This window comes from Neltuma alba, unplaced genomic scaffold, assembly GCF_004799145.2.
Source record: "Neltuma alba isolate B1F8T4 unplaced genomic scaffold, ASM479914v2 tig00004169_pilon, whole genome shotgun sequence".
NCBI classification, from domain to species: domain Eukaryota; kingdom Viridiplantae; phylum Streptophyta; class Magnoliopsida; order Fabales; family Fabaceae; genus Neltuma; species Neltuma alba.
The window spans coordinates 14,919-38,008 of NW_021633591.1; the positions used below are offsets into that span (position 1 = coordinate 14,919).

The window sequence follows — 23,090 nt, forward strand, 5'->3', positions numbered from 1 at the left end:
TACAATTCTTCCTCTCTCATCACAACATACATTCCGTAACGACATATATTTCTTTTCAATGATGACAGTGGCTGTATATTACTTAACTCCGTAATACCTAAAATTCATATAGACCGCTAAAAGAGGCTTCAAGACTGTAACACCTAAAATCATCCTTGAGGTGAGATCTAACTAAATAGGTTTTTTAAGAAATGTAATTCTGAATGAATTGAATGAATCCCAAAGTGTATCTATAGAAATAGATGCGATCTCCTCATGAGTTGTGCCTGCAGATAACAAATAGATGGGAGAGAATATTCACTACAAAAGAATTGATTTTCAGCAGCGACTTTTATAAAAGTCGCTGCTAAAAAGTCGTTGCCGTAGCAGCCGTGGCTGAAAACTTTCAATGGCGATCAGTGGTGATTTTTAGAAGTTTCAGCGGCAACATTTGTCGCCACTGAAAACACTTTCGGCGGCGACAATTTGTCGCCACTGAAAGTAATCTCTAAGAAGAATTGGTTTTACCAACGCCACATCATCACCGCCGGCCGCCACGTCATCGTCACCGGCTGTCACATCATCACTAGCCACCTCCACGTCATTGCCACATCACTCCTCCCCGCCATGTCATCGTCCAAATATTTTCACCTTAAATGTGTCTTCTTTAAGGTTCGAACTCGTGACCACCTCCTTTCGTGTACTACCTACCTAAATGAGGCGCCATAAATTTGTTGTTTTTCCCACCCCTGAATACTGTACGAGATAATGGTGGAAATGAGAAGAAAGTTACATTTATTTTCAGTTCTATTGCCCTTTCACCGGACGCTGTGATTGGTCCAGCACCCGACCTCATAGACACTCATTGCCCTGCGCTGTACCGGAACTTCGCCTATGGTGAATATTACCGCCAGTTCTGGAACAGAGGCCTTGCCAAGGAGACTTGCCTCGACTTGGTTAATGCTGATTAAATGATTAAATCATGTTTTAAATTTTAAATTTTTAATTTAATTGCCCAGTTGTAGCTCCGATCCCTTTAATTTCATCCGCATATGTATGACCCAGTTCTTCGTGGTTGATGGATTTTAATCCCAGTTTGACAAATATCTCTATTGATTTACGTGGTTAGTGATGTGAGCAATATGATAAATAATTAACAAAAGATACTTTTGATGACCTTCCTCCTCATAAATGGAGAGATCGTTTATATGAGTTTGGAGCATGGCTAAATCTTCAAATAACAAAACTAGGGATAACTCTGACAGGTTATTGTAGAATTTCTTTCTCATATGACTGGTTCTTTGAGAAAATGCACGGTTAGGGACAAGTAATTTTTATTTGGTAAGAAAGTGGGCAAAAAAAATTTACTTGGTCAAATAATTTCATACGGAGCTTTTAAAAATTAAAATTTTTTACATTTGTGCCGTTAATACTCTTTTTTTGCGGCACACAGATTACTTCTGATTTTGCTTTGACTCCGGAAAAAAAATTAGTGTTTTGTTTGATTTCTTGTTGTCAAAACAGTTTTTTATTTTTAAAAATAAAAAAACTTGTTGAGTAATTTGTTTTTAGTTAAGTGTTTTTAAAAACAAAAATTAAAAATATGTTTTAAAAAATAAAAAATCAAAACAATTTTGTTGTTTTTTTTGTATTTCTTATTTTCTGTTTGAAAAAATTGGGAATCTTTTCTTCTTTACTCAATGACTATTTCTCCACTTGAAGACTTAAGTTATCATCAAAGCTTCACCCTCTAATTTCAGTATGTTTATTCTCAAATTTAATTTTTTACAACAATTATCCAAACAAATTATTTTATTTTTTTGTTTTCAAAACTTGTTATAAAAAAAATTTTATAAAATTTTTCTGATAACAAAAAAAATAGAAACAAACAGGCCCCAATTTTTTTTCATAAAAATTGAGTTAAATACTTTTTTTCTGGAAAGCATTCTCTTTTTTTTAACCAAAAAATATGTCATTACAAATAGAAAATATGAGGATAATATTTATATCAAATTTTTTATATTCATTATGTTAAGTTCTCCAATCACACATGACTATGTGTTATATTTTTAAAATGTTAGCATTTAATATTATTTAATTATAAATCTATGCGAAAAAAAGGTACATAACCATATTTTAGTCACTATAAATTTAAATGAATTTTAATAATAATTTTGGTATAATGAATATTAATTTTAGTTATTAATAAATCATAAAAATCAAAATTCTCAATCTTATTGTATTTTGTTATTGTTACAATCAAACTATTATGATATATTTTCTTATATTTTGGTATTAGTTATTATTAATGTTAACATATTTTATTATTTTTAATGAAATTATATTATTTTAATATGACTGGTTTGTTTTTGAGTTAATTTCAGTCTGACCAATTGATTTTTAAACTACTATCTGAATACGGGAAAAAAAAAGTAGAAGGGAAGAGGTGGGTTTTAATTGCGGCAGTGAAGTAGCAAAGAAAGGAAACCGCACGAGGAGGTCATTTTAAAACACCTGCACGAGCCCAACTCATTAAATGCAAAATGAAATGGACAAAACTCTTCAAATATTTAATATCTCCTACAAAACTCTTTACACGGTCTTAAAATAATTAAATATTTTCCCCTAAACTTCTTTAAAGTTAAAATAGACAATAAGAAAGAATAAATTTTTAGACATTAATTAATTTTTTTGATATATATACATACTAGATAATTGAGTTTTATAATTAGAAATGCGGGGTGAGTGTGGTTTTAGTTATTTAATTTTATACAAAGTTAAATGGATTAGATTAAGGAAGTTAAAAAAATTACTTAATTTTAACAATCTTGACATGATTACCTTCTTAACATATTATTATATATGAAATTAAATTATATATTAATTTATAAGTTAAATAAATTAATTTAAAAAAATAATAAATAGTAATTAAATAAGTTAAAGTCTTAGCCCCTAACATAATAACAATCCCATGATATAAGACTAGTGGCCTAGTGGGCTATCTTCTTTTATTTTCGGCCACATGCCCACACTTCAATTTAACATCTTTCAGTGGGGGGAAATGAACGAAGAGGCCACATTATCACTTTCTTTTTATAAATCTGCCGATTTATAGAGCTTTTGAATCAAAGCATACATATTTCTCCCTTCGACTTACCCACTCATGATGGCTCAGTCACCACAATCTCAGTCTCAGTCCAGGCCTCTTCACAACGAACAGAGCAATCACCAATTACCAATAATAGATGATGTTGAAGAAGAGAGTTTCTCCTACGCCATGCAGCTCGCGACCTCCACTGCGATTTCCATGGCGATGCAAACAGCGGTGGAGCTCGGCGTCTTCGACGTCATTCATAGAGCTGGTCACGGCGCCAAGCTCTCCGCCGCTGAGATCGCGACTGGGCTTTCTTGCAAGAACTCCGAAGCGCCTTCCGCCCTCGATCGTGTCCTCCGGCTTCTAGCGTCGCACTCTGTTCTTACCTGTTCCGTCATCACCGATGAGGACCGAGGGCCGGGGTGTTCCCGACGAGTGTACGGCCTCCGTCCGGTGGCCAAATTCTTCGCGAGAAATGAAGATGGGGTGTCGTTGGGCCCTTTTATTGCGTTGATTCAAGATAAGGTCTTCCTTGATAGCTGGTTAGCAAGTGTTTTTTTTTTTTTTTCATAACAAAAAGTACTAGCTAGAGACTCAATTTAAACCTAGTCATGAGAACTGCACATGTTAAAAAGTTTTTATTCTAATGATACACATAATTAATAAAAGTATTTTAGAAAGAACATCAATTTAATTAATTTTTTAATATTTATGAATTTATTATATAACTCTTATATTAAGAATTGAGGATAACATTATAGGAATATATATGGATTTTTGTCTTAAGATGAAAAGAAAAATAGTCTAATTGAAAAGTTTTTTGCCAGCGAGCGTAATTAGATATTGGATTCATTAATTATGACTTATAAGGTTAAATTTTAAGCTTACAATAAAAAAAACGTTAAATTTTATTAAGCTTCTCTAAAGAATGAAAGGAAAAAGGTTCTAAACTACAGTACAGAATTATAATTTCCTTAAATTGGATTTTTTACGGTTATACAATCATTCAAGAGGAACTATTGAATCAAGATTCATTTTTCTTCTTTATATTGATAATTCGTTTACTCCTTTCCTTTCTATTTGACTCAATTATATATACTAATTTAATTTATTAACTATTGAATACTTGAAAATAGTTTGAAGCTTTATGATAGAATAAAGATAACCAAATTGGGAGAATTACAACAAGATTCTAAGAAAGAAAAATAATTACTAAAAAGTCTTAATAACAACCTAATTAAACAGCTTGTAATGAAGTTTCAAAGTAGAAAATAACAATTTCTAAAACTTATTTTGTAATTATTTTTTTTCTTTAGGACTTGATTATAATTCTCCCTAACCAGTTGACTTTTTACTTCTATTATTATCTCTGGTCTATTGCTTTTGCTTTATTTTAGGTTATCATATCATTTATTTTTCTCTATGAATTACATGTAATATGAAGAAAAATATTTAGAATATTGACAAATAGAAAAGGATTAATATAATTTTGTCACTGAAATTTGAACCTATTTTGGTTTTGATCTCTCAAATTTTGAAACCCGTAATTTTAGCTACCAAAATTTAGTCCATGTTAAAATGTTATTCCTTGACGATGCAACAGCTCCTAAAAACAAGTAGTCAAAAAGAGGGGGGAAAAAAAGAGGCTAAAGAGTTTTGTTTTGAGGATCTGTTCTTTTTGTTTCTTTCTATTAGGTGTCATTTTGTAAGTTTATATCACTAGTTTAATACTGTTTATGACACTTTAATAGATTTTAATGCTGTCAAATCTCAAAAAACTAACTTCATAAAATTGACTAAATTCTAAGTACTAAAACCATGTGTTTAAAATCTGAGACTAAAATCAAATTTTACCCAAATTTTAGAAACCAAAAATTGTATTGGCCTGAAAAAATATTTGATCGTCCCAATAATGTATTACAAAAAGTCATTTTCGACTCGCTGTAAACTTGATAAGTATGGAAATTTTAGGCGAGAATTGAAGGATGCAATATGTGAAGGAGGTATAGCGTTCGATAGGGTGCATGGCTCACATGCTTTCGAATATCCGAGATTGGATTCAAGGTTTAACGATGTCTTCAACAAGGCAATGGTGAATCAGACCACCTTAGTTGTGACCAAAATTCTTGAATCCTACCGAGGTGTCGAGGACATCACCCGACTCGTCGACGTTGGTGGAGGTCTTGGGGTTACTCTAAGCTTGATCACTAATAAATATCCTCACGTTCAAGGAATCAATTTCGACCTGCCTCATGTCATCCAGCACGCTCCTCCTTATCCTGGTATGTCATCGCACACTGAATTTGGAACTCTCTGAAGCGTTCACGTAAGCTTTTCTTGAAACAAAACAAACAATTATCGGTGAATTATATCAATGATTGTGACGTTGTAGGAGTCGAACATATGGGAGGAGATATGTTTGAAAGCGTGCCTCAAGGAGATGCCATCTTCATGAAGGTGGGGTTGTGAGTAGTGATAATTATATAATCAATATGGTAATTAGAGGTTAATTAATTTCAGCTTTATTTTGGTAAACTTTGTAGTGGATACTTCATGATTGGAGTGATGAATGGTGCTTGAAGCTGTTGAAGAACTGTTACAATGCAATTCCTGAAGATGGAAAAGTGGTCGTGATAGACGCAGTTTTGCCCATTGTACCACAGACTTCTGCTGCGGCAAAGAGCACCTCCCAGCTTGATCTCGTAATGCTGACTCAGAACCCAGGTGGCAAAGAGAGAAGTGAGCAAGAGTTCATGGAATTGGCTACGGCAGCAGGGTTTAGTGGCATCAGATATGAATGTTTTGTTCGTAACTTTTGGATTATGGAATTCTTCAAATAGATATTTCCATTTTCTGAGAGTATTATTACGCATTTTATAATTAACCTAATGATTAAATATGATAATTTAGTTTGCATTCTGTAATCCAACTGTGTTATTCGGAAGAAGTGTGGGAGAATATAAATTGGATATGGAAGTATGGTATGGTTACCCTATAATTCTTCCTCTCTTGTCCCAACATTCCACACAACATATATGTTTCTTTTTGATGATGACAGTAGCTTTACTTAACTCAGTAATACCTAAAATTCATACAGAACGGTAAAAGAGGCTTCAAGACTGTAACACCTAAAATCATCCTTGAGGTGAGATCTAACTAAATATGCTTTTTTAGGAAGCGTAATTCTGAATGAATTGAATGAATCCCAAAGGATATCTATATGAAATAGATGCGATCTGCTCATGAGGTGTGCCTGCACATAACAAATAGAGGGGAGAGAATAGTCCTGTACTGCGTGAATAAGGCGCCATAAATTTATTGTTTTTCCCACCCTTAAAAACTGTACGAGATAATGGTGGAAATGATATGAAAGTTACGTTTATTTTCAGTACAGATAATCACGTAACATTACGTTGGATAATGTAGTATATGGTCAGAAGCATTTATCAACAATGGTTCCATATCTTCATCGGCAATCCTTGCCCGTATCAATGACTCCTCTAGGCGCTGCTCCCAGCTACTTCGTTGTATGTTTCTTTTACTTTTCGCGCAAAAGCTTCTCTGCAATTGCGTTAAGCATGCTTGTCAATGGCATGGTTATGACCAAAAGCAAAGTAATTGGGATTTTGAAAAATATTGTTCAGAACTTGATGAATTGATTGAATTCAAAATTTAAAATGAGTATCAGACTCGCCTGTCTGGCTTGAAAACTAGGTTGTTGTAAGCGAACCACTTTAAAAAGAAACAAAAATGATGAGTTAATAGATGGACCGGCAATATCTGTTACCCAAGAAGCAATAAGAAACAAAAGGATTTTGAGGCCTCAAGATTCTTGACAGACTTATTTCTTCTTCTTCTTTTGATATTATAGAGCATTTCCCTGGATTAGCATAGTGCATTGAAAGCTTCACTGTCCTAGTGTTTTCAAAAGAAGCAAACTTAGATCTCGAGGTTCTGAACAAATTGTTATAAGCATTAATTGAGAAGAGTGAATGATATACGGTGATAACAGAAGCGAAGAATATTGAACTTACCTCAGCGTAGCCAATGCCCACAACCTCAAGCATCCCAGGAATCAAAGGAAGCCTATCGATTGCCTGTTTTAGGAGATAGCCATTAATAGTTTCCAACTGAGCTAAACGAAACTTGAAACTGGCTGTAAATAGTAGGACGTTATGATCAGACAATACAAAAAAGCTGATGCAAGGTTTGGTTTTGGTATGTGGTGAAAGCGATCAGCAGGGACAGGTACAAGTGTGTGTTGCACCGAGCAGTCGTGAACTGCGCGAAGGAGAGAATGTCTATCCCAACGTTCTATTGCACATCACCGGACGCTGTGATTGGTCCGACACCCGACCTCATAGACACTCATCATCCTGCGCTGTGCCGGAATTTCACCTTCGGTGAATACTACCACCAGTTCTGGAACAGAGGCCTCGCCAAGGAAACTTGCCTCGTCTTGTTTAAGGCTGATTGAATCATTAAATCATATTTTTATTTTTAAATTTTTAATTTAATTGCCCACTTGTGGCTCCGATCCTTTTAGTTTCATCCCCATATGTATGACCCAGTTCTTCATGGTTAATGGATTTTAATTCCCTGTTTGACAAATATCTCTATTGATTTACGCGATCAGTGACGGGAGCCATATGATAAATAATTAACAAAAAAATACTTTTGGTGACCTTCTTCCTCATAAATGGAGAGATCGTTTACATGAATTTAGAGCATGACTAAATTTTCAAATGACAAGACTAAAGATAACTCTTAGACAGCTCGTTGCAAAATTTGTTTCTCATATGACTAGCTCTTTAAGAAAATGGTTTACTTAGATGATTTCCTATACTCCTATACAACTTCTTGGATTTGAAAATCCTGAATCATTTGTTGGTGCTATTCACAGAAAATTCTCAAGAGATTTTAATATTATCCTATTTTCATTTATGGTCACTCTATGTAAAATAACACATATACGAGTAGTTGTTTTAAGTTGTTTTATTAATAGACATTATAAAATGCACAATTACGGACAAGTAATTTACTTGGTAAAATAATTTCATACGGAGCTTTTAAAAATTAAAATTTTTTACATTTGTGTTGTTAATGCTCATTTTCTACAGCAGACCGATTACTTCTGATTTTGCTTTGACTCCGGAAAAAAAAAAAAACTAAGGGCTTGTTTGGATTCTTGTTTTGAAAATAATTTTTTGTTTTTAAAAACAGAAAAACAAAAAAACTTGTTTGGCAATTTGTTTTTAGTTGATTGTTTTAAAAACCAAAAAACAAAAATATATTTTTAAAAACTGAAAACCAAAACAACTTTTGCATGTCTTTTTGTTTTTACTTTTGTGTTTTTTTATTTTTATTTTTTGAAAATTTGGAGAAATCTTCTTCTCTTCTTCTCTACTACTTACTACTTATCATTACAGGTAATAACTACCACTTGTCAAAGTATAATTTTTTAAATTTTTTTTCACATATGATTTTTTAAAAATTATTTTCCAAACAATTTTTTTTGTTTTTTGTTTCCAAAACTTGTTCTTAAAAACAATTTTATAAAATTTTTTTGAGAATAAGAAAACAAAGAACAAAAACAAACAGGCCCTAAAGCTTTGTTTGGTTTCTTGTTTTAAAAACAGTTTTTTGTTTTTAAAAATAAAAAACTTGTTTAGTAATTTATTTTTAGTTAAGTGTTTTAAAAAATAAAAAATCAAAACAATTTTTTTTGTATTTTTTATTTTTTGTTTAAAAAATTCGGAATTTTTTTTCTCTACTCAATGGCTATTTCTCCATGTGAAGACTTAAGTTATTATTGAAGCTTCACCCTCCAACCTCAGTATCTTTATTCTCAAATTTAATTTTTTAGAACAACTATCCAAACAAATGTTTTTATTCTTTGTTTTCAAAATCTGTTTTGAAAAAACAATTTTATAAAATTGTTCTGGTAAAAAAAAAAACAAACAGGGCCCAATTTTTTTTTCATAAAATTAAGTTAAATACTTTATTTTTGGAAAGTACTCTTTTTTTAACAAAAAAAATGTCATTACAAATAGAAAATATAAAGATAATATTTACATTAAATTTCTTATATTCATTATGTTAAAGTTCTCCAATCACGCAACTACATGTTATATTTTTAAAATATTGACATGTAATAGTATTTAATTATAAACCTACATGAAACCCAAAAAAAGAAGTACATACCCGTATATGATTTGAGAACTTAACATGTACCTAAAATGTTTTTGAAAATATAATATCCCTAACGAAACACTCTATCTACAAGTCTGGAAGATTTCATGTGTCGCCATAAAATATAAATCAATAACAAGGCACACAGCTATGAATCATTCATAGTACAACAGACTCAACAAATTTTGAAGAAAACAATGCGTCTAATATATATAATAAAAACTAGGAATAATATGCAATTTTATTTTGGAAGTTTTCTCTTAGAAGCAATGTCACGTGTAGAAAATATAACAATGTTGGCTCTATATTAAGTCCCATGTAGCATTGCCTCACCAGCACTCTATTTCCCTTCCTTTTCCCCCTCTCTCCTCTCTCTCTCTCTTCTGAAAATACTTGTGGAACAGTTTCATAGTAAACATAGATACAGTATACTCCTCTCCTTCCGCCCTTGCCGTAAAACACTTTCTAAAAAGTAATGAGAAAAGTACAATTTAATGATCGTTAAAGAGGGAGGGCCTTGCCGCCGACATGAGTGAGAGAGTGGGGAGACACTCTATATGTCAATGCTTTATAGGAGTAGCCATTCGTTCATAGAACAGGGGTTAGCTAAAAAAATTTATGAATTCACCTGCTCAATAAAAATGGTTCTGCTTAACTCAATGAAGATGAAGGCTGACATCAATCTCTCAGTATATTGAGAGAGTCGTTAAAAAATTTTAAACTGCATTCACAGTTCTCCCCTATGTCATCTAGATTGGTCTCTCAAGCTCACTGCCTGTCAGCTGAATTGCTTACAATCATTAATTTATTAGGATATTCGTCTCACCCAACAAAGGCAAGAAATGAAGGGAAGAGGGAAAGTAAAAGTAGCCAAAACCATGGTGGGGTTTTGGAATTTTGTGCCATCTGATCAGAATGCCACAACCATCTTGTTCAGTCTCTATCATAGCTTTATATCCTGATCAACAGTAAAAATATATGCTGCCTGTAATTTCTCCCTGGTGATAAGACGCAAGTTTAAAGGAGATTTCAAATCTCCTGCAAAAATCTCTACCCGGTCTTAAAAATAATTAAATATTTTTCCCTAAACGCCTTTAAAGTTTAAATAGACAATACGAAAGAATAAATTTTTGGGCATCAATTAATTTTTTCGATATATATACATACTACATATTTAAGTTTTATAATTAGAGATATAGGGTGAGTATGGTTTTAGTTATTTAATTTTATACAAAGTTAAATGGATTAGATTAAAGAAGTTAAAGAAATTACTTAATTTTAACAATCATGACATGATTATCTTCTTAAAATATTATTATGTATAAGATTAGATTATATATTAACTTATAAGTTAAATAAATTAATTTTAAAAAATAATAAATAGAGATTAAATAAAGTAAAGTCTCATATCTATAACCAGCTTCTAACAAGATAACAATCCCATAATATAGGACTAGTTGTCTAGTGGGCTATCCTCTTTTATTTTCGGCCACATGCACATACTTCAATCAATATCTTCAAATTATAAAGCGACAAGTTTTGACCAAAAAAAAAAATATTATAAAGCGACAAGAGAAAAAGATAGCAGAGAAAGAAAGGGACATACTTCAATTCATTTTCTTTTCAAAATGAACAGGCCACGTGATCACTTTCTTTTGCCGAGCATTATTATTCGTTGCCGACTCATAAAGTTTTTGAATCAAAGCAGACATATTTCTCCCTTCAACTTATCAGCTCATGATGGCTCAGTCACCACAATCTCAGTCTCAGTCCAAGCCTCTTCACAACAAAGAGAGCAATCACCAATCACCAATAATAGATGACGTTGAAGATGAGAGTTTCTGCTGCGCCATGCAGCTCGCGACCTCCTCCGCGATTTCCATGGCGATGCAAACAGCGGTGGAGCTCGGCGTCTTCGACGTCATTAATAGAGCTGGTCACGACGCCAAGCTCTCCGCCGCTGAGATCGCGACGGAGCTTTCTTTCAAGAACTCCGAAGCGCCTTCCGCACTCGATCGTCTCCTCTGGCTTCTAGCGTCGCACTCTGTTCTTTCCTGTTCCGTCATCACCGATGAGGATCGAGGGCCGGGGTGTTTCCGACGAGTGTACGGCCTCCGTCCGGTGGCCAAATTCTTTGCGAGAAATGAGGATGGAGTGTCGTTGGGCCCTTTTATTGCGTTGAATCAAGATAAGGTCTTTCTTGATAGCTGGTTAGTATGTCTTTTCCCTCAATATGAAATTTAGTCTGAGATGCAATTTGATATTACTTAAAATAATTGTATATATTAATGGGTTTTCATTCTAATAAGAAAAACTCACAAAAAAGAACTTAAAAATAAAAATATTACAAATAGGGACTTATTATGATATTAATACAAGTTTTGATAATAATTGATAAGCAAATGACAATAATTTTTATGAAAGGGTCCTTGTATGCAACTTTTTAATTTTTAAGGCTTTTTTTTTTAGATTTTTCCTTTTAATAATATGTATGATTAATAAAGGTATTTTTAAAAACACAATACGTCGCAAATAACTAATTTCTTTAATATTTATAAATTAATTATTTAACTATTAAAGGTGGAGATAATATTATAGGAAAATATATGGACTTGTTATGTTAAGATGAAAAGAAAAATTGAATTTTTTTTGGGTCAGCAATTGAATATTGGATTCATTAGTTATGACTTTAGTGTGCGTGTGTATATAAAGTTATTACTGTAAACTTGATAAGCATGGAAATTTCAGGCGAGAATTGAAGAATGCAATATGTGAAGGAGGCATAGCGTTCAATAGGGTGTATGGCTCACATGCTTTTGAGTATCCGGGATTGGATTCAAGGTTTAACGATGTCTTCAACAAGGCAATGGTGAATCAGACCACCTTAGTTGTGACCAAAATTCTTGAATCCTACCGAGGTTTCGAGGACATCACCCGACTTGTTGACGTTGGTGGAGGTCATGGGGTTACTCTAAGCTTGATCACTACTAAATATCCTCACGTTCAAGGAATCAATTTCGACCTGCCTCATGTCATCCAGCACGCTCCTCCTTACTCTGGTATGTCATTGCACACTGAATTGGGAACTCTCTGAAATGTTCATGTAAGCTTTTCTTGAAACAAGAAAGACAATTATCGGTGAATTAAATCAATGATTGTGACGTTATAGGAGTCGAACATCTGGGAGGAGATATGTTTGAAAGCGTGCCCCCAGGAGATGCCATCTTCATGAAGGTGGGGTTATTAGTAATGATAGTTATATAATCAATATGGTAATGAGAGGTTAATTAATTTCGGCTTTATTGGGCTAAACTTTGTAGTGGATACTTCACGATTGGAGTGACGAATGGTGCTTGAAGCTGTTGAAGAACTGTCACAATGCCATTCCTGAAGATGGAAAAGTGATTGTGGTGGACGCAGTTTTGCCCATTATACCAGAGACTTCTGCTGCTGCAAAGACCACTTCCCAACTTGATGTGATGATGATGACTCAGAACCCAGGTGGCAAAGAGAGAAGTGAGCAAGAGTTCATGGAATTGGCTACGGCAGCAGGATTTAGTGGCATCAGATATGAATGTTTTGTTCGTAACTTTTGGATTATGGAATTCTTCAAATAGATATTTCCATTTTCTGAGAGTATTATTATGCATTTTATAATTAACCTGGTAATCAAATATGATGATTTATTTTGCATCCTGCAATCCAACTGTGTTATTTGGAAGAAGTGTGAGAATACAAATTGGATATGGAAGTACGGTATGATTACCCTATAATTATTCTTTTCTCATCACAACATTCCATAAGAAAATATGTTTCTTTTGATGATGACTAAATATGTTTTCTTAGGTAATGTAATTCTGAATGCAGTGAATGAATGACAAAGGATATGTATATGAAATAGAAGCGATCTCCTCATGAGGCGACCCGGCAGATAACAAATACAGAGGAGAGGACCCGCAGAAAACAAATACAGGGGAGAGAATTTTCTTATACTCCGTGAATCAGGCATCATAAATTTATTATTTTTCCCGTCCTTAAAAACTGTACGAGATAATGGTGGAAATGATATCAAAGTGAAGTTTATTTTAAGTACAGATAATCACGTAACATTACATTGGATAATGTAGTATATGGTCACAAGCATTTATCAACAATGGTGCCATATCTTCAACCACAATCCTTGCTCGTGTCCATGGCTCCTCTAGGCACTGCTCCCAGTTATTTCGTGGTATGTTTCTTTTACTTTTCGGACAAAAGCATCCCTGTAATTGCATTAAACATGCTTATTAATGGCATGGTTATGACTAAAAGCAAAGTAATGGGATTTTGAAAAATATTGTTCAGAACTTGATGAATTGATTAAATTCAAAATTTCAAGTCTGTGTATAAGGCTCACCTGTCTGGCTTGGAAACTAGGTTCTTGTAAGCGAAACACTGTAAAAAGGAACAGAGATGATGAGTTAATAGATAGACCAGCAATATCTGTTACATGAGAAGCAATAAGAAACAAAAGGATTTTGAGGCAGGTCTTAACTTGACAAACTTACTTCTTCTTCTTTTGATATTATAGAGCATTTCCCTGGATTAGCATAGTGCATTTAAACCTTCATTGTCTAGTGTTTTCCAAAAGAACCAAACTCAGATCTCCAGGCTCTGAGCAAATTGTTAAGGCCGATTAAATCATTAAATCATATTTTTTATTTTTAATTTAATTGCCCAGTTGTAGCTCTGTTCCCTTTAATTTCATCTGGATATGTATGACCCAATTCTTCATGGTTAACGGACCTCTTTGACAAATATGTCTCTTGATGTGATTAGTGACGGGAGCAATATGATAAATAATTAACAAAAGAAAATGAAATTAAGAACTGCTAGATAATTAAATATTTGGGCTATTTTCATTTGCGGACAGGTGGGAATTATGGTCGGCCCTTCAGGGCTGGCGGGCTTAAAAGGGCTAGTCTTCCAAGGCTGAAATTTTAAAAATATCCCAATTTGCTAGGCCCGACTCTTGATAAGCTTAAAGCACGGCTTGTTCTCAACCGATTTCACCAACAACCAGGGATTGATTTTGCTGGCACCTTCTCTCTGGTTGTCAAACCCATCACAGTTCAGCTCATCCTGGCTCTTGCAGTTTCAAAAGGCTGGCCAATAAATCAAATTGATTTTCAAAATGCTTTTCTTCATGGATTCCTTACTAAGAATGTATATATGCAGCAACCTCCTGGGTTTGTTCATCCTAAATTTCCACACCACATTTGCAAGCTGCACAAGGCCATCTATGGCCTCAAACAAGCCCCTCGTGCTTGGTTCACTCGCCGCAGTGCTTGTCTATCTGAACTTGGTTTCTACTCTTCTCGATCAGATACTTTACTATTCATCTGTCACAACTCTCATTGCACTATCTATATTTTAATTTATGTTGATGACATAATTGTTATTGGGTCCTCTGCTGATGCTATTAATAATCTGATCACTGCTCTTGGTGTCTCTTTTCTTGTCAAGAATCTTGATAAATTGCACTACTTTTTGGGCATTGAGGTTCTTCCTTCCACCTCTGGTCTTATTCTTTCTCAAAAAAAAAATACATTCTCGACCTTCTTGAGAAAGCCAACATGTCCAACGCTCAACTAGTGTCAACACCTATGGCCTCGGGTTCTATTCTCACTGCCTCCCTTAGTCCTGATTATCCCAATCCTCACCACTACCGAAGTATTGTTTGCAGCCTTCAGTATTTAAGTTTTACCAGGTCAGATATCACCTTTGCCATCAACCGTGTTTGTCAATTTATGCACCACCCAAAGGAGCACTACTGGACAGCTATCAAACGCATCTTACACTATCTCAGAGGAACTTTTCATTATGCTCTGCATATCAAGTCTTCCCCGTCTCTCACCCTTTCTACCTTTTCGGATGCTAATTGGGGAGGCAACCTAGATGATTACCGATCCACAGGGGCCTTTGCTGTCTACCTCAGTCCTAATCTAATTGCTCAGAGTTCAAAAAAACAAGCCTCTGTAGCTCGCTCAAGCATTAAGGCTGAGTATAAAGCCATTGCCACCACTGCTAGCGAGGTTATCTGGCCACAAAACCTATTATATGAGCTTGGCATTTACCTTCCTGATGCACCTTTTCTCTACTGTGACAATTTGGGTGCCACCTACCTTGTTGCCAATACTATTTTTCACTCCAAGGCCAAACATATTTCCTTGGACTATCATTTTGTGTGTGAATGCCTCACTTTTGATCTTCTCAATCTTCTGCATGTCTCTTCCAGAGATCAGATTGCAGACATCTTAACCAAGCCTCTTCCTACCTCTCAGTTCAATATCTTGCATTTGAGTCTCACTGTCCTTCCAGTCCAGTTCAACTCATGGGGGAGTATTGAAGCCTAAGACAAACCAAGCACAACATTTAAACAAAGCCCATAACGGAGAGTGGGACGCTGGTAGAATTCTTCTCTCCTTTTTTACTTTTGCTTTACACGTGTAACACCTGTACTAGATAGTAATCTCTATATATTGGGCTACTACTATTTATAGAAATACAATCAATACACATGTTACTTACTCTTCTCCTTGAGTGTCTCTGTTGCCTTATTTTCATTTGAGTTATGTTGCCTTGTTTTCACTTCTGCTCTAATAAAGCGAAACACCAAATGACTACTCGACAATTATATATTTGGAAAAAAAAAAGTAATAATACCTATACGACACCACAAGCTTGAAGAGGATAAAGAAGATCCAGAAAGCTTTTTAACACTCCATTGTATTCTGAGAATGTTCAATGAAATGTCCAAAAAAGTTGAAGGTGCGTGCTAAACTCTCTGCAAACAACATTGCCTTTCAAGTTTTCCAGGAAGAACCTAGAAGCAATGACTATGTTGAAGCCTTAAGGGGTTTGGTTCGTGTGCGAGAGGGCTTAATTATAGGTTAAAATATTGAATGATTTTGTGCTAACCAAAATGGGGTCCCAGTAATAATTAACATTTCACTTTCTTTACTTGTTCATTCTCAAAGTATACATTTTAATGACAAAGTAGCTGTATATGTAGAAAATAAACATTCATTAATGATATAAAAGTAATTTATTTTGAGCTCATCAAGTTATATGTGAGTTTCATGTGGTACTAAAACATTGAATTTTAATTTTTATGTTACAGAAATCTAACAGGTGGAGGGAGATATGTTTGCAAGCATGCCTAAAAGGACGCCATCTTTATGAAGGTGAGTTATATGGAATTGAAGAATTTAGTAACTAACTCTACTAATAAACTATAGTATCCCTAAGGATGAGGGGTTAGTGATATTATGGATTCATCAATGGTAGTAGATACTTTATAATTGGAACGATGAGAAGTGTTGTGATGAGCATAAGCCCAAGGAAAAAGCCCAATCCCAAAAGACTAGCCTATTAGGAGGGAGAGCCCCTTAAACTTATAAACCCCGCAATACTTGTGAGATTCCTCGATATGGGACTCATAACAAAGCACCCCTCTCAAGAGCCAACGTCCCTGGTGACTCCGCTCTACGGCATTTCACTCGGTCTTCTTACCGGTCAGAACCCTCCGCAGGTAACCCTTTCCGGTTGGTCGACTCTCAATGAAAGCACTAATGTGATGAGCATAAGCCCAAGGGGAGAGCCCAATCCCAAAAGACTAGCCCATTAGGAGGAAGAGCCTCTTAAACTTATAAACCCCACAACACTTGTGAGATCTCCCAATGTAGGACTCATAACAAAGCACCCCCTCAAGAGCCGACGTCCCCGGCGGCTCCATTCTACGGCACTTTACTCAGTCTTCTCACCGGTCAGAACCCTCCGCAAGTAGCCCTTTCTAGTTGTCGACTCTCAATGAAAGTACCAGTGTGATGAGCATAAGCCTAAGGGGAGAGCCCAATCCCAAAAGACTAGTCTAGTGGGAGGGAGAGCTCCTTAAACTATTAAGCCCCACAACATTTGTGAGATTCCCTGATATAGGACTCATAATAGAGCACCCCTCTCGAGAGCCAATGTCCCCGACGGCTCCACTCTACGGCACTTCACTCGATCTTCTTACCAGTCAGAACCCTCCGCAGGTAGCCCTTTCCTGTTGGTCGACTCTCAATAAAAGCATCAATATGATAAGCATAAACCCAAAGGGAGAGCCCATCCCAAAAGACTAGCTTATTGGGAGGGAGAGCCCTTTGAACTTATAAATCCCACAACACTTGTGAGACTCCCCACTGTGGGACTCATAATAGAGCACCCCCTCGAGAGCCGATGTTCCCGGCAGCTCCACTCTACAACACTTCACTCGGTCTTCTTACCGGTCAGAACCCTCCCCAGGTAGCCCTTTCCGGTTGGCCGACTGTTAATGAAAACACCAATGTGATGAGCATAAGTCCAAGGGGAGAGTCCAATCCCAAAAGACTAGCCTATTAGGAGGGAGAGCCCTTTAAACTTATAAACCCCACAATACTTGTAAAATTCCCCAATGTGGGACTCATAACAAGTGCTTAAAGCTATTAAAGAACTGTTATAGTGCAATCCGAGAAGATGGAAAGGTGATTGTAATAGATGCAGTTTTTCTCACAACACCAGATACTTCTGCTGTAACAAAGAGCATCTCTCAACTTGACTTACTTACTTATGGCAACTCAAAGCCCTGCTGGCAAAGAGAGGAATGAGCAACAGTTCATGCATTTGGCTACTTCATCTTGCTTTAACGCCATTATTAGATATGAATGCTTTGTTGACAACTTCTGGGTCATGGAGTTCTTCAAGTAGATATATAGTAGGCAATTGATTAGTGAAATCTCTTGCTGATTTAGATTTATATCTCTCCATTTTATAATATATTTTGGTTATAAGAAAATGTAATATTGATTAGACCCAAGAAGAGGATAATTGGGTGGATATATACTTGATGATTGGAGTGATGAGTTGTGCTCGAAGAACCACTGAAGATGGAAAGGTGATAGTGGTGGCTGGAAGCAGTGTTTCCGGTTATATGAACACTCAAAATCCAAGTGGAAAGGACTTCTTGCAATTAGCCATCTCAGTCGGCTTTAGGAGATCTTCTGGGTTATGGAATTCTTCGATCAAATACACTTCATTTCATTTCCTTTTTTTCTTCCTTTCCCTTTTCATTTATAACTTTATGTTGACAACTCTTCAATATCTGCAACATTATGTCCTTGTGACGGAATGGGTTTGGGCACCCCAAGCTCATCAAATATGAATTGTCCACATTTGATGAGTTTCATGATGAGCACCTATATTAAATCCCTTGTATTCACATAGTTGTCTACTAACAAAGCACTTCTACTTTAATTGAACGCGTGCCTTCTAGTTGTGCCTGATCCTTCTGTGTTAGGAGGGAGAATATAATATGCTCATTCTTTCCCTATCAGCAAGCTGTTAATTTAGATGGTAAGTAGTCTTATCCCTATAAAAAGGAGAACACAAGTTCAAATTTCGAAAAGCGTATTTGTTGAAAGGATTTTAACCTTAACGTTACCAATCTGATAGAGATTAATTTTAAACCTAAAATGACTTGGGAATAATTTATAAATATATATATACATACTCTTTTCCCTTCTTACCATCCTTAAAACACTTTTTTAAGAAAAAAAGAGAAAAGTACAATTTAATGGTCGTTAAAGAGAGATCATTATTACAGATCAGGACTTTGAATTTGGAAAGTTATTGAGCAGGGCCTAATATAACCACCAAAATTGAGGAGAGAAGAGGCCTCTGCCCATGCGTTCATACAAGAGTAGTTAGCTAGAAATTTTTTGAATTCAGCTCCTCCACAAAAATGGTTCTTCTTAAGTCGATGAAGATGAAGACTTACAAATCAGCCTCTAATTAACTTAGTAGTAACTCCTAAGCCAGCTAGCCAATTAATAAATAGAGGGAGGGATCAGCAAATGGATTCTGTGCACATATTCTGCTTTTTTTAATAATTTTTATCATATATCGAACTAGATCTTGACCACGTATGCAAACCATGAAGCTTGAACTTAAAAAAATGTAGTTTTTTTTTTTTAAAAAATCGAACATAGAAAAACAAATGGAAAACAGAAAGATTTTTTTTTCTTGATACAAATTAAACGAGGGCTTAAGCCCTTAAACAAGCTAAAAGAGTGATTTATTTTTTGCTTTTTTATCTAACTATACCTCTCAACTGATTTGTTTTCAATCATTAATTAAATAGGATATTAATCTCACCAAACAAAGAGAAGAAATATAGTGAAAGGAAGAGGGAAAGTAGAAGCACTAAAAAGCACAGTGGGGTTTTGGAATTTTGTGCCAGAAATGCAAACCATGAAGCTTGAACTTAAAAATATGTAGTTTTTTTTTTTTTAAATCGAACATAGAAAAACAAATGGAAAACAGAAAGATTTTTTTTTTCTTGATACAAATTAAACGAGGGCTTAAGCCCTTAAACAAGCTAAAAGAGTGATTTGTTTTTTGCTTTTTTTATCTAACTATACCTCTCAACTGATTTGTTTTCAATCATTAATTAAATAGGATATTAATCTCACCAAACAAAGAGAAGAAATATAATGAAAGAAAGAGAGAAAGTAGAAGCAGTAAAAAGCACAGTGGGGTTTTGGAATTTTGTGCCAGCTGATTAGATTGCCACAACAACCGTCTCGTTTAATCTCTATCATAGCTTTATATCTTGATCAATAGGAAAAATATATGCTGCCTTTAATTTCTCCCTAGTGATCATACACAATTTTAAAGGAGATTTCATATCTCCTACAACACTCTTTACAAAGTCTTAAAAACAATTAAATATTTTTCCTGAAACGCCTATAAAGCTTAAAAAACAAGAAAGAATAAATTTTTAGATATCAATTAATTTTTTGATACATATACATTGATGCTAACTCTATCATGAAAGTACTCAATTAAACAAAGTCTCAAATGATTTATAATTTAGGATCAACCAAGATTATTACTTTCAAAGAGCAAGTTATAGGTTTATTTAGGTAAAAATTTAGGTGATAAAAAATGCAATAAAATGGATCTAAAATAAAATGCAATCTACTAAATCTAAATGCAATATGCAAATGCTCTAGACTCTATACAAAAATTGAAGTAAACCAAATGAATGCCAATGTAATTTTTTGGGAGGTTTTGTTTAGAAGGGAAAGCAAAAGGCAAAGAAAATTAAGAAAGCAAAAACGAGGGATTTTCTTCAAATACAGTAGAGGGAACAACTTTGGATTTACTTAGAATTAACTTTCATAGCCTAAATCAATTAATTAGATCAAAGAGAAGTGACAAGAGAATGGAATTAATAAGTTCAATTATCTACTTGAAACAAAAAAATCTCACATTCAAAAACACTTAAACTATTAGAGAACTCATAACTGCATAGGACTTGTTAATTAAACCATAAAAAACCAATAACAATTAATTCTAAAAATTATGCTTAAAATCATTCAATTAAATAATTAGATAATTCACTAACTCAGTTAAAAAATCAAGAGGCAACAGAATTCAAATTTACAATTCAAACCATGTTAATAATTAAATTTACAATGAAAACTCAATTATAAATTTAATTAACAATACAAAAGTTAATAAACATAAATTTTAATAAGTATCTTGGTACAAATATAATCCAAATATCAATCTAATTTAAGAATAAAAATGACAATTTAAAACTAAATTATCTTATAAAAATACAATTTAAAATTAAATAATCTCAAATCTTTAAATTAAAAAAATAAATGGTCTTCGAATGCTAGGCCAACACTCTAGCCCCTTTCATGCTCCTCTCTAAGTTATCTCCCAAACAAGCTTAAACTGTCACGGTGAAAAGCTTCTTCCCAAGCTTCGTACATAGCACGATCATGGCGGATAAGGAAAATAACAAGGGTGAAGTATGCGCGGTTGGAATGATGAGGATGGATGGTGTGGTTGCGCGCGTGTCCGTGCGGTAAATAGAGGGGAATCAATTGAACGGATGATGATGGAATATGGTGAGTGGATGCTGACGAAAGGAAATCAAAAAACGCGATGATGGAATATGATGAGTGGAGTTGACGAGGTGACCGCCATAAAAGAAAAGAAGGATCGTTGGAAAATCGAGAGAGGACCCCTAAGGAGTGGCAGCTAGGTTAATTTAATAGAAAAAGAGGAAATTTTTTTAATCCAAAACCGAAGCCTATTAATACTTGATTGAACTATTTGAATTTAGTTATTGGACTGTGTTTGAATTTTAAAAAATAATTTTGCACCAGTAAGAAATTTAAAAAATTTCAAAAATAATCTTTCTAAAAATTTAAAAATTATTTTAAAAAAATAGGGAATATTAATTTCGAGTTAAAATTGAACATCCCAAAATATTCATATTTTCAATCCAAAATCTCAATAGTTATGAAATATTTTAAAATTAATCAATTAATCTAATAATACATAAAAATTTATTTGAGCCCAATTTAGTTCCTAGATTAAAGTGGGATTAAATATATAAAAATTAAGCTTTATTAATATACATACTAGATAATTGAGTTATATAATTAGAGATACCGGGTGAGCATGATTTTAGCTATTTAACTTCATATAAAGTTAATTGAAGTATATTAGAGAAAAAGAAATTATTTAATCCTAACAATCATGACATGATTATATTACTAAAATTATTTTATATATAATTAAATTATAGTAGTATATTAATTTATAAGTTAAATAAATTAATTTAAAAAATAATAAATAAAGATTAAATAAACTAAAATTTTATATTTATAACCAAAGTCAAATGTTTAACAACCCTTTGATGTGGGACTAGGGGCCTACTGAGCTATGTAATTTCATTTTCGGTGATCGTGTCCATACTGTAATCAGTATCTTTAAATTATTAGGTGGTTTATTTTCAGCTATCATATCCATACTTCAATCAATATCTTTAAATTATTAAGTCACAGAGAAAAATACTCCTTCAATATTAGATATAAAATATAATTATTAAATTGATTTTAATTTTAAATATAAAATTTATTTTTAATTTTTTTATATTAAGAAAAATAATTGTGATGTTTTAAACAAACATATCATATTTTTTATAATTAATTAATTAATTAATTTTTTAATTTAATTAATTAGTTAAATAAATTTTATATTAAGTAATGAGAAGAGTATAATAGAAAGAAAGTAAAATGATTAGGCGAACGAAATGCCAATTTATTTTCTTTTCGAAATGAAGAGGCCCCATGGTCACTTTCCTTTGCCAAACACTATTATTTGTTCTTCAGAGCCCTATAAATCTGGTGATTCATAAATCTTTCGAATCAAAGCATACACATTTCTCCCTTCAACTTACCCACTCATGATGGCTCAGGCACCACAATCTCAGTCTCAGTCTAAGCCTCTTCACGACGAAGCGAGCAGTCACCAATCGCCAAAAATAGATGACATCGAAGAAGAGAGTTTCTCCTACGCCATGCAGCTCGCGACCCTCCACCGATTTCCATGGCGATGCAAACAGCGGTGGAGCTCGGTGTCTTCGACGTCATTCATAGAGCTGGTCATGGCGCCAAGCTCTCCGCCGCTGAGATCGCGACGGAGCTTTCTTGCAAGAACTCCGAAGCGCCTTCCGCGCTCGATCGTCTCCTCTGGCTTCTAGCGTCGCACTCTGTTCTTACCTGTTCCGTCATCACCGATGAGGATCGAGGGCCGGCGTGTTCCCGACGAGTGTACGGCCTCCGTCCGGTGGCCAAATTCTTTGCGAGAAATGAAGATGGGGTGTCGTTGGGCCCTTTTATTGCGTTGATTCAAGATAAGGTCTTCCTTGACAGCTGGTTAGTAAGTGTTTTTTTTCTAAATA

At 34.3% G+C, this 23,090-nt stretch overlaps 2 protein-coding genes and 1 pseudogene across 2 annotated transcripts; all 3 read left to right on the plus strand.

Moving 5' to 3' along the window:
* The first annotated feature begins 3,221 nt into the window (after window positions 1-3,221).
* Window positions 3,222-5,930, plus strand: LOC114743888 (anthranilate N-methyltransferase-like). Its single transcript, XM_028932091.1, has 4 exons — window positions 3,222-3,615; window positions 5,045-5,355; window positions 5,466-5,530; window positions 5,617-5,930. The coding sequence occupies exons 1-4, from the start codon at window positions 3,257-3,259 to the stop codon at window positions 5,911-5,913; spliced, it is 1,032 nt and encodes a 343-aa protein (XP_028787924.1). The 5' UTR covers window positions 3,222-3,256; the 3' UTR covers window positions 5,914-5,930.
* Window positions 5,931-10,969: 5,039 nt separating this feature from the next.
* Window positions 10,970-13,050, plus strand: LOC114743886 (anthranilate N-methyltransferase-like). The gene is made up of 4 exons (XM_028932089.1): window positions 10,970-11,475; window positions 12,014-12,324; window positions 12,435-12,499; window positions 12,586-13,050. The coding sequence occupies exons 1-4, from the start codon at window positions 11,003-11,005 to the stop codon at window positions 12,880-12,882; spliced, it is 1,146 nt and encodes a 381-aa protein (XP_028787922.1). The 5' UTR covers window positions 10,970-11,002; the 3' UTR covers window positions 12,883-13,050.
* Window positions 13,051-22,529: 9,479 nt separating this feature from the next.
* LOC114743884 (anthranilate N-methyltransferase-like) lies at window positions 22,530-23,064 on the plus strand (annotated as a pseudogene).
* The last annotated feature ends 26 nt before the right edge of the window (window positions 23,065-23,090 follow it).